Source organism: Polypterus senegalus, chromosome 11 (genome assembly GCF_016835505.1).
Source record: "Polypterus senegalus isolate Bchr_013 chromosome 11, ASM1683550v1, whole genome shotgun sequence".
NCBI classification, from domain to species: Eukaryota; Metazoa; Chordata; class Cladistia; order Polypteriformes; family Polypteridae; genus Polypterus; species Polypterus senegalus.
This window is the reverse complement of record NC_053164.1, coordinates 33,535,752-33,548,888: the sequence shown is the minus strand read 5'-3', so window position 1 is coordinate 33,548,888 and position 13,137 is coordinate 33,535,752. Positions and strand designations below refer to the sequence as shown.

Here is a 13,137-nt window from a genome sequence, read left to right as displayed (position 1 = left end):
TACTAACCCAGAAGCTTCAGTTTGCATCAATAACATTTGCTCAGACTACTTTAAACTAGAACGTGGCACAAGACAAGGGTGCCCTTTGTCACCGCTGCTGTTTGCGATTGCCATTGAACCACTGGCAATACATTGTCGAAATACTGATCAGATAAAGGGGATTAGCAGAGAAGGACTGGAACAGAAAATCTCATTATATGCAGATGACATGGTACTGTATATATCGGACCCAGAAAATTCTGTGCCTGCAGTCTTAGCAGCACTCACAGAATTTCAAAAGCTCTCTGGTCTCAGAATTAATCTGAATAAAAGTGTACTCTTTCCGTGAATTCTCAAGCATATAATATTAGATTAGACACCCTACCTTTTATCATTGCAGAACAGTTTAAATACCTAGGGGTAAACATCACAAGTAAACATAAAGCTCTATATCAACAAAATTTCGTCGTCTGCATGGAAAAAATTAAACAAGACTTGCATAGATGGTCAACCCTTCATCTCACACTAGCTGGAAGAATTAACACTGTTAAGATGAATATTCTTCCTAAGCTCCTTTTTATTTCAAAACATCCCAATATACATTAATAAATCGTTCTTTAAGCAATTAGATTCAACAATAACCTAATTTATTTGGAATTCAAAACATCCCCGCATCAAAAGAGCGACCCTACAAAGACAAAAGGCAGAAGGCGGCATGGCTCTACCTAACTTCCAATTTTATTACTGGGTGGCAAATATACAGTCGATAAGAACCTGGACACAAATAGAAGAACATACACAGGCATGGACCGTAATACACTAATAACCCAATTGTGCTCCACTCACTTAGAATCTGGAACCAATATAGAAAGCATTTTAAGACGGAGAAGCTTCTATCTGTGGCACCCCTGCAAGAGAACCACCTCTTTCAACCTTCACAAACATATGCAGTTTTTAATATCTGGAAAAATTTGGAATTAACTTGCTTAGAGATCTTTATATAGACAACGTCTTTGCATCCTGTGAACAATTACATTCCAAATTTAACATTCCAGCTACACATTTCTTTCACTATCTTCAAATCAGGAACTTTGTTAAACAGAACCTTCCAGATTTTCCTCATCTTGCACCCTCATCCACGCTGGAAAAAATATTGCTCAATTTTGAGGAATTAGACTCCATCTCTACAATATATAAAATCATTTTACAATCCCTTCCTTTCAAAGATCCAAGAGGACACTGGGAAAAAGACCTCTCAATTAATATATCAGAAAAGGAGTGGAAAGTAGCAATGCAGAGAATTCACTCGAGCTCCATATGCAAAGCATACAATTATACAACTCAAAATTATATATCGAGCACATCTGTCTCGACTAAAACTCTCCAAAATGTTTCCAGGGCATGATCCAACCTGCGAACGTTGCAACCAAGCCCCAGCCTCACTGGGTCACATGTTCTGGGCCTGCACCAAATTAGCATTATTCTGGACAAAAATTTTTAATTACCTCTCAGACAGCCTTGGACTCACAATCCCTCCTAACCCATTAACAGCTGTGTTTGGGGTTCTTCCAGATGGGTTTAAAGTGGAGAAGGACAAACAAATTGTGATTGCATTCACTACACTGTTGGCACGCAGACTTATTCTGATAAACTGGAAGAACCCAAACTCTCCTCTTTTAAGTCAGTGGGAAACTGATGTGTTATACTATTTAAAATTGGAAAAAATCAAATACTCAGTTAGAGGATCTGTACAGACTTTTTTCAAAACATGGCAGGATCTAATCCGTTTGGCTTGCTCTCTCTCTCTCTCAGGGGTGGAGATCGATCTGTTCTTAACATAATTCTTTTGTTTTGTAAAAACTTGATTGGTATGTATTGATTGTAATAAAATTAATAAATAAAAAAAAAAAAAGATATGCTTACATTTAAAATCCGCGATAGAGTGAAGCCGCGAAAGTCGAAGCACGATATAGCGAGGGATCACTGTATCTGGTTTCCCTATAAATATAGTACATGAGTATAGGTTTAGATGCAAAGTCAGTTATTGCCTCACTGAATCTACCTTATGTTTATAGATACTAACAATCACTGAGGGGTTAGGGATTACTTTCTTACCTGATCCAGGTCTTGCAGGGAAATGGGGAAAACCCTTGCTTAATCCTTCCAGTTGTGAAAAACTAGGTTAAGTCAAAACAAAGGTGAACAACTATAAGCCAGAAGTATGCAGCCTATCACTGCTGAGGTTCTCCTGGGTAAGCACTGCTGGGAGTGAATGTGACTCAAAACTAATAAGCTAAGGATCAGTTTAAGGCATGTCTTCTTGTTCACCAATTAAAAAAAAAATAAATAAAAAAATAGGAGACTAGTTAAGTGCCTTTCATGAAAGAGGGAACACATATACTTATAGTGTTTAGAGCTTTAATGGTAAAACAAATATCCTGAGTAAACCTGACTCACAAATATGGAGATTGTGTCATTTGAAGATAACACAGTGTCCAGGCTGGGATTTAAATTCAGTCTCCTAGATCTTTAAGGCAGCCTTTCCATTAAGTAGCCCATCATTAAATCTAAAAATGTATAAAACTACAGATACACATATTTCTACAGTCTGAACTAAAAAGTAAAAATATTTTTCTAAATAGTGAGAAAGTGAGAGACAGACTGATAACAGTACACATACCTTTGTTATCTTCCTTTTTTTTCATTATCTCAAATATAACAGCTCGAAGTTGTTCAACAGGCTGAAAAAGGGACAAAGGAATGGGTGAGAAGCAAGAGAAAGTGAGCTAGCATGTCAATCAACAAATAAAATACTCTACTGTCTTGGCAGCTGTGCCTTAGTAAAGGGTGACAGCGGTATAATTTCAATAAAAATAACGAATACTTGACAAAAACACAATTCAGGATTTGAAAACCAGATCAGCCAATTTCTCACTTTCTGATTAAAATGCAGCACATGCAGCTCCCTTCATCACTGGTCTCTAAGTCAGGAGCTGCCAGTAATCTTGAATAATGCCAATGGGAAATGCACTGAACAAACATTTCTGGGAAATGCAAAACAAGTCTAGTCAGTGGAACTCCAGGAAAACACACAGGGTGAACTTGCTTGGAAACTAAGAATACAAATGGTGAATAACTGCATTATTTTACTTTATAGTCATGTCTCTTACTTGTATATAAACAAACACTACATAAAAGATCCCAACAAGTTTCAAAACTAAAACTTAACAGGAACACAGAATTTTCACTTTTTCATCATTCACCATGACTATGCTACTGGAATTCAAAAGTTATTGTACAACATTAAAAAAAAAACCAACACATGATGACATAGAGATTAGCTCTGTTACATCACAAATCCAGTATTCCGAGTTCTGATTTCACACCTGGTCACTGTCTGTGTCAAGTTTACATATTCTTCAACTGTTTTTTTTTTTTGGTTATCACTGCTCATCTTATTAACATGCATGTCAGTTGAATTGGTGATTTCAAGCTGACCTCATGGAAATGGGCCCTTTGATAAAATAGGTTTGTATTCAGGGTTCATTCCTGCCTCACACAATCCTATACTGCTGCCAGGAGAGGCTATTGGCACCTACAACCCTGAAATGGATTAAACAGTTTTGAAAATGATGTGGAATTTCTTTCCACTACGTGAATCTTAAAGTAATCTATAAATACCATAAATAACAAGCTCATGGTTTTCATTTTGCTCAAGTTTCATCTGGCTCTGCACCATTTCACTTAAAGAAGTGGGTTAAAATGTTGCACCATAAACTTTGAACCTCTACTATAAATAAGGGAGTAAGATAAGAGCAGCAGTTATCTTTGAGATAACTAAAGAGCAAATGATATGAGGGGCTATTCTGGTTCACTCAATAGAATGTTAAAAAAATGAATATTAAAGGGAGTTTAAGTTGGAAAGCATTAAGGAGAAACAAAAGAAAAACAAAACAAACAACACCACTGCCACACATAAGGAATGTATACAAACTTTGCAGAAGATATTTTATGGTTTGACTTTAGCTTACAGAGACAGTCCCCTTAAATGTAATGAGGCAGACATCACATGTAACATGATAAATGTAACTTGCTTTATTTAGTGCAGTGGGCCAGCATGATAGAAGTAACCACCTAATCTTGGAGTGGCACTGGGGGGGAGGGGGTATTACAAACATCCCTGCACTATGATTAGCATCCCAGTGACAACATTCTGTGCATAGTATAGCATTTCTACACCAAACCCTGTGTCGAGTGTGTCATAATGAAGATACTTACCTTGCTCCAGATGCAGCAGACTAAAATAGTTAAATAAGGGAGAATCCTAGTAGCAGTGTTCAGATTATTAGGAACAAGCTTTACCATAACAGGGTAAACTGTATAATATTCAGTGTACTCTTCACAAATCGCACCACAACCCTGTCAGACAAGAGTGCAGAGAGCACAGAGAATCTAGAAAGGGCAAGAAATCCTAGCAGCCATATAATATGCTCTTCTCTCTTCACAGGAAAGGTCGAGAAGTACTAATTGATGTCAAAGAGAAATAAAATCGCATTGTTATTGTGAACCTTATTACTCTTTTTTACACTTTTAACAGGGAAAAATGTATAGATCTGTATATTTAATTCACATTTCTCTATCAACCCCAATATCTTATTTAGGAAGCTGGGGGAAAAGAGCTTAGATTGGTACCATGGGTGCAAGTCAAGAATAGTCATTTGCTTAAGATGACACAGTAATTTGGACATAGCAAAACAAACTCTAACACAAAGATCTTTTTTTACAAAATAATAATAATAATAAATAAAAAAAAAAAACCTTGGTTGTACAGCTGTTACTATTCGTGAAGGTGTAATAAAAGAAACAGTTTGCATTAATGTTCCGGTTGCACTTAGTGCATGCAAGGGTCTCAGAAAGGTAATGCACATTGGGTCAGGTCCATTAAAAGCCACCCATACGTACTTGTATTTGCACAGGTGTGAGGAAGAATAACCAGGGGCTTAATGCATAACGCTGTGCGTAGAATTCGCAATATAACATGATGTAAGCACAAAATCCGAAATGTGCTTACGCAGAGAAAAATCCAAATGCAGGAATCTGTGCGTTTGCCAACTTCCGCGTTCGTTTGCTACATAAATCCCGGTCAGCGTGAAAAGTAACGCGCGTGCAATCACGCCCCAGCTCCATCCAGAATTACGCCTCGTGCGTGTGGCATGGGCAGCTTGCATGTCTGGAAAGGCACCATCAATGCAGAAAAATATATTCAGGTTCTAGAACAACATATGCTCCCATCCAGACGTCATCTCTTTCAGGGAAGACCTTGCATTTTTCAACAAGATAATGCCAGACCACATTCTGCATCAATCATAACATCATGGCTGTGTAGGAGAAGGATCCGGGTACTGAAATGGCCAGTCTGCAGTCCAGGGGCCTCATGTATAACGCCGTGCGTAGAACTCGCACTATAACATGGCGTAAGCACAAAAGCCGAAATGTGTTTACGTACAGAAAAATCCAGATGCAGGAATCTGTGCGTACTCCAACTTCCACGTTCTTCCGCTACATAAATCCCGATCAGCGTGAAAACTAACGCTCGTGCACATGCATTATGTAACGCCCCAAATCCTTCCAGAATTATGCCTATTTGAATATGCAAATCAATATAAATAGCCCTTAAGCTCAGCCTTCTGGGAAAAGAAAATGGGAAAAGCAAGAGGGAAAATAGAAGAATTTCAGTGAATATCAAGTGGAGGCAAAGGAAAAACATACTATTTATTGATTTAAACAGTGGAATAAACAACAAAAGGAAGTTGATCGAGTGACATAGCGTTTCGGAGAAACTCGAAAGCTCAAGTTCACAAAGTCACACAGTGCCAAAATAAAAAAAGCAGTTGTCAGGTATCAAAGTCGCCATGAAAAGGGAGTCGTTACCCTCCGTCTGAGCTTATTAGGGTACAGACAAAAAAAAAAAAAAAAATAGGCACACAGTGGGGCAAAAAGCACGAAATGTCAAGTTTAATTTCTAAATTTCCAGTTTAATCACGTTGTTTATTTTGTCATTAAAGTAGAACATCTTAAAATCATTTAATTTAATAGCTTCTCAAATCCCATCGTAACTAAAGTAGCATGTTAAATGCTTTGTTTTGTATTTGATCATTAATGTGCTCCGTGTGTGTGTGAATCACTACGTGCTTCCGTTCTTTCTCTTTCTCCGACAGTACACAGAATCCATTGCATCCGTGATACTACAGCTCTCTGAATAATTAAAATACTGAGATGTATATGCGATATCATTTTCATGATGATTGGAATGAAAGCATGTTATTAAACATGAGAACACGATGGCGCAGTGATTGTTCATGTCTCACACAAGTTGCTGCTGTGCCATGCTTTTGATGAAATAATGTATTGTAGTAGTAGTACTGTCTCTTTTAAACATACTAACAACCTCCAATTCCTGTCCTTACTTTTCTTTCCTCAAATAGCCAATCGCCACACAATTACTCAGTAATAGAGGTTAAGCCATCTGTAAGCTTACAACGACGATTCTTCAAAACTTTTAAGGAACATTTAAATATCTTCATAGTAAATTATTCCATCCGTCTATCTTTCCAGTGTCGTGCCAGCCTCAGTAAATATACAGCGCAAGGCAGGAACAATACATGAACTTGCTAGCGCTGCGGCACCGTGTCCTCACATGTTTAATTCTTAACAATGCAGATTATTTAAAAGAAGTTAAAGTTTTATCTGTATAATATAAACATATTTTACTGCATTTCATCTTAAAAATGATATCGTCATCATATGTAAATACGCGATTTATAAAGTGGCGCAGGTTGTGCAATATTATAACTGTAGTGCAAGTTTACAGTGGGGTGATTGTACTTATAAGTACAAACAGTTCTACAAGGAGCAATTGATCGAGTGCATTTATAGTTCTTGGGATGAAACGGTTTCTGAACCGCGAGGTCCGTACAGGAAAGGCTTTGAAACGTTTTGCTGTGGCTGAGGCAATGTGTGCTTGATGCTGTATACCAATAATTCTCTGCTGCTTTGATTCCCCACTCAGATACAGTGATATAAATACTCTGAGTGGTGTAGTGAGAGTAATATGGAAAAAGATGATCTGCTGTGGCAACCCTTAAAGGGAGCAGCTGAAAAAAGAAGGTGGTGCAGTGAGAGTAACAACGCTAAAGCAGTTATGGTATCTGGAATACTATGACTATTCCCTGGACCATTATATTGTTACAAGTTAACTACAATCAGATGCATTACACTAATAAACAATATGCGGTGAGTTTCAGTGTATTTATAAAACCGCATCAGGAATGTGGTTCTAAGAAATAAAGGGTAACCACACAGGAACAGTAGCACTGCTTTGACGCTGGGTGCCGCCAGTCTGCAAAACCGAGCGGTAAACTTGCGTACGACATGGTATAAGGTACCGTGGAAAAGTGCGTGGTTTTACGCCAAGTGTAGGTTTTATACAATCGCGATTTGAATGTGGAAACTTTCTTGCGCAACATTTCTATGCGTATGTACCATTTATACATGAGGCCCCAGGTGACCAGAGTGCTTAGTTATATGCATGTCATAATGAGGATTGATTGTTTTGGTGGGAAAGTCCTCCTCAAAGTTTCAAGTGTGATGTTAAATGCATATTCGAACTTTGTTTGGGTAAGGGGATCCCGATCGTCGTATTGGGTGTGTTGCACAACCATTTACCTCCAGTGTCAAAATTAGAATAATGCTGGTATAACACAATTTAAAAAAAAAAATTCAGTACCAACATACCATGCAGCACTAGTCTGTGCATAATATCAATCTACATGTAAAGGCTGGGCATTCTTACATCTTTTGTTTGCAACCCTCAAGCACAATTTCAAAGAAAAACACACCTTTCACAGATGTAGGACATGTTTGGTGATTAAAAGGGCCAAAGTGTGCTCCTGCCACATTGCCGTAGAGGTATATCTGCAGCATCACATGTGAGCCACCATGAGCAGATCTATTAATATCACTTGTAACATTCTCAGAATTAGAATTTCATCCTTGCATGGCCAATAGTTCTTACTGTTAGGTTAAAATTAAAAGGCTCCTTGCAAACTTCCCAAGACCTAACCAAACAGCAAAGCATTTGTTTCTTCCACAGAGACAATTTAGAGTTAACATCAACCAAAAAACACAATTTTGTTAGATGTTGAAGAAAATCTGTCTACTCAACGTAAAATCACTCAGACTTTCAGGGAGGGAAAACTCCAAACAGTGGCTGAGCTATAGTGGCTAAAGCACTACTAGAATGCTATAACATGGCTGTAATGTACAGTATTGAAAGGGAATGTCATTAATATTTTCATGTTCTCGTCATATACTGTAAAGTTTCTCACATGAAAAATTTCCTAGTGTCTTCAAAATTCTGGATTACACTACCTTAACTAAAAACAAGAACAACAGAACCTTGCCAATGTAACATAAACCATACATTGAAAGAAATGGCTTTGTGACGTTTTTCCGGAGGCAGTCATTTCTAATGATCTGTTTGTTAGTTGTTCTGTGTGGGAGTGTCTTACTATTTTTGACAATTGAAAGTTAAAACATTTAAACCTAATGCAAGTCTAAAATATTTTTTTTAATTCATTACGTAATATTTGAAATTTCATGGTATTTAAGAACATTGTGTATATACTGTATACTGGAACGGTTACTGTTCATTCATTTATAATTTTAGTTTTATCAAAAACAAAAAACAGTCATCTGTAGAATAAAGGTATGTCAATCTTGAGTAACACAATTACTTTGAAGTAACTGTATGCCTGACACTTGTTCCGTTTCAGCTAAATTGTCAACTAAAAACAATATGGGCTGCTTTTCCCACAACAACTAACAATAGAGACTTTACAAAATTGATGGTACATTACGTAACTTCTAGTTGCAGACGACAACTGCTATGCTGATCTCGTTTCCAAGCAGGTCAGACTATATGACCAGATATTGCAGGCTGTGTGTTCATCTGTGCAATCCCAAATAATCAATCCCCAAAGACTGTAAAGACTTAACCAATTAAAGCTTTTGGCAAAGAACTAGATCTTGCCTTGGACTTCATTATCTGTTTAGGGATACATACAGTAAAATCAACAAAGAAGATATATGATGTAGTATTCCTGAGTAAAAATATTTTGTTAATAAAGCTACTGTATGGTCACAATTTTTCAATCCCTATATAAAATATTTCTCCTTTTAAAACCTGCCAATTTTTATGTCCTAAAGTGGTGTGAAAACAATTAAGCCTTTAGGAACTCTATAATGATTCTTAATTTGTTTCAGCTGTAATGCATAAATTAACCTCACTCATGCAGGTGTTCAAAGTGACTTGCACTCATGTTTAAGAATGGAATTTTCACAAAAACTGAAAGAAGAAATTATTTTATTGCACCTGAATTGCATTGGGTATTTGACAATTTCCCAAAAATGTAACCAGAGACACCACTGGTAATATTATAGGAAAGTTTAAGTTTAAAACTTCTGGCACAGCTGCAAACCTGCCTGGCAGTGGGAGAAAGCTCTTAGCAACAAAAAAAAAAAAAAAATGCTCCACGTTACTGCAAAATTCCTACAGGATGACCTGATAAAGGCTTAAACAAGAGTTTCAGGAGAAACTATTAGACAAACACTGAACAAACAAGGATTTCATGGATGAATTTGAAGATTGACTCCACTTGACCATGAATATCAAAGGTCGACTAGAATATACCTGGAGGTATTTGGATGGGCATGCCAAGTTTTGGGAGGCAGTTCTATGTACTGATGAAACTAAACTGGAACTGTTTGAGCAAATGGACCAGTGGTATGTCTGGCATGACAAATCTTAGGCTTATGACCAAAATAATACCATCCCTATAGTCAAGAACAGAGGTGGGTCATTTATGATATTTGCAATGTTTTTCTGCTGCAGGTACTGGCAATCCTGGATTGGCATAAAGGATTCCTAGAAATACCAGGCCATCTTAAAGAGGAATTTGAGAATGTGAACCTTGGCAATCATTGGACTCTCCAACAAGACAATGATCCCAATCACACACCTTCAAATCAACCAAAGCTTGGTTGAGAAATAGATCCTGGAATTTCTTGCATTAGCTTTCTCAGTCTATCGATTTAAAACCCATTGAAAATCTTTGGTGGGATTTAAATAGGGCATTGAGCTGCATGCTTTTGCATGTGAAGAATGGACAAAGATTCTAAGACGGAGGTGCAAGAAGTTTGTCAGTACTTACTGAAAATGCTTATTAGAAATTATGAAGGCTAAAAGATTCTCCACAAAGTACTGAAGTTGCAGGTTGAAAAATGGTGCATATTCACACTTTGTGAAATGAATTTCTGTTTTTTATTGGAGCTCAAAGTCAATATACAGTGGTGTGAAAAACTATTTGCCCACTTCCTGATTTCTTATTCTTTTGCATGTTTGTCACACAAAATGTTTCTGATCATCAAACACATTTAACCATTAGTCAAATATAATACAAGTAAACACAAAATGCAGTTTTTAAATGATGGTTTTTATTATTTAGGGAGAAAAAAAAATCCAAACCTACATGGCCCTGTGTGAAAAAGTAATAAATATTTTTTTAAGTAATTTTAAAAAATAACCTAACTGTGGTGTATCACACCTGAGTTCAATTTCCGTAGCCACCCCCAGGCCTGATTACTGCCACACCTGTTTCAATCAAGAAATCACTTAAATAGGAGCTGCCTGACACAGAGAAGTAGACCAAAAGCACCTCAAAATCTAGACATCATGCCAAGATCCAAAGAAATTCAGGAACAAATGAGAACAGAAGTAATTGAGATCCATCAGTCTGGTAAAGGTTATAAAGCCATTTCTAAAGCTTTGGGACTCCAGCGAACCACAGTGGGAGCCATTATCCACAAATGGCAAAAACATGGAGCAGTGGTGAACCTTCCCAGGAGTGGCCGGCCGACCAAAATTACCCCAAGAGCGCAGAGACGACTCATCCGAGAGGTCACAAAAGACCCCAGGACAACGTCTAAAGAACTGCAGGCCTCACTTGCCTCAATGAAGGTCAGTGTTCATGACTCCACCATAAGAAAGAGACTGGGCAAAACGGCCTGCATGGCAGATTTCCACGACGCAAACCACTGTTAAGCAAAAAGAACATTAGGGCTCGTCTCAATTTTGCTAATAAACATCTCAATGATTGCCAGGACTTTTGGGAAAATACCTTGTGGAATGATGAAACAAAAGTTGAACTTTTTGGAAGGCAAATGTCCCGTTACATCTGGCGTAAAAGGAACACAGCATTTCAGAAAAAGAACATCATACCAACAGTAAAATATGGTGGTGGTAGTGTGATGGTCTGGGGTTGTTTTGCTTCTTCAGGACCTGGAAGGCTTGCTGTGATAGATGGAACCATGAATTCTACGGTCTACCAAAAAATCCTGAAGAAGAATGTCCGGCCATCTGTTCGTCAACTCAAGCTGAAGCGATCTTGGGTGCTGCAACAGGACAATGACCCAAAACACACCAGCAAATCCACCTCTGAATGGCTGAATAAAAACAAAATGAAGACTTTGGAGTGGCCTAGTCAAAGTCCTGATCTGAATCCAATTGAGATGCTATGGCATGACCTTAAAAAGGCGGTTCATGCTAGAAAACCCTCAAATAAAGCTGAATTACAACAATTCTGCAAAGATGAGTGGGCCAAAATTCCTCCAGAGCTGTAAAGACTCATTGCAAGTTATCGCAAACGCTTGATTGCAGTTATTGCTGCTAAGGGTGGCCCAACCAGTTATTAGGTTCAGGGGGCAATTACTTTTTCACACAGGGCCATGTAGGTTTGGATTTTTTTTTCTCCTTAAATAATAAAAACCATCATTTAAAAACTGCATTTTGTGTTTACCTGTGTTATATTTGACTAATGGTTAAATGTGTTTGATGATCAGAAACATTTTGTGTGACAAACATGCAAAAGAATAAGAAATCAGGAAGGGGGCAAATAGTTTTTCACACCACTGTATGCTCAAATAACTCAAATGTGTATCAATAAATATTTTTGTTGTATAATATGGCTTGCTGTTGTATATTTTGCTTAACCTTGATTCATATCACTGTAATATCTTTTGAGGTGAGGGGGTTTATAATTTTCAAATGCAACTGGTGTGACGTTTTAAATAGACACAAGGCCACCCATACGACTTAAGACAAAATCTTAATTTTTGGCCATACCTGATACACATACATTTTGGACAACACACAAATCAAAAAATCTTCACTTTGGCACATTACTCACTACTGAAAGCTAAACAAAATATCCTTTATTATTAATAGAGAAAACATAAAAAAGTCTTGTTTATTACAAACCAGATTCCAAAAAAGTTAGGACACTATACAAATCGTGAATAAAAACTGAATGCAATGATGTGGAGGTGCCAACTTCTAATATTTTATTCAGAATAGAACATAAATCAGGGAACAAAAGTTTAAACTGAGAAAACGTATCATTTTAAGGGAAAAATATGTTGATTCAGAATTTCATGCTGTCAACAAATCCCCAAAAAGTTGGGACAAGGCCATTTTCACCAGTGTGGCATCTCCCCTTCTTCTTACAACGCTCAACAGACGTCTGGGGACCGAGGAGACCAGTTTCTCAACTTTAGAAATAGGAATGCTCTCCCATTCTTGTCTAATACAGGCCTCTAAGTGTTCAATCGTCTTGGGCCTTCTTTGGCGCACCTTCCTCTTTATGATGCGCCAAATGTTCTATATAGGTGAAAGATCTGGACTGTAGACTGGCCATTTCAGTACCCGGATCCTTCTCCTACGCAGCCATGATGTTGTGATTGATGCAAAATGTGGTCTGGCATTATCTTGTTGAAAAATGCAGGGTCTTCCCTGAAAGAGAGGACGTCTGGATGGGAGCATATGTTGTTCTAGAACCTGAATATATTTTTCTGCATTGATGGTGCCTTTCCAGACATGCAAGCTGCCCATGCCACACGCACTCATGCAACCCCATACCATCAGAGATGCAGGCTTCTGAACCGAGCGTTGATAATAACTTGGGTTGTCCTTGTCCTCTTTGGTCCGGATGACATGGCGTCCCAGATTTCCAAAAAGAACTTCGAATCGGGACTCGTCTGACC

General features: G+C 37.8%; 1 protein-coding gene across 1 annotated transcript in view; it reads right to left on the bottom strand.

Annotated features, from left to right (window-relative positions):
- The window catches only part of ckap2l (cytoskeleton associated protein 2-like), a 67,173-nt gene that overhangs the window by 18,892 nt on the left and 35,144 nt on the right, over positions 1 to 13,137 (bottom strand). Inside the window, exon 7 of the mRNA XM_039768315.1 lies at positions 2,660 to 2,720. Coding sequence (XP_039624249.1) covers positions 2,660 to 2,720 — 61 coding nt within the window. The remainder of the gene's footprint in view (positions 1 to 2,659; positions 2,721 to 13,137) is intronic.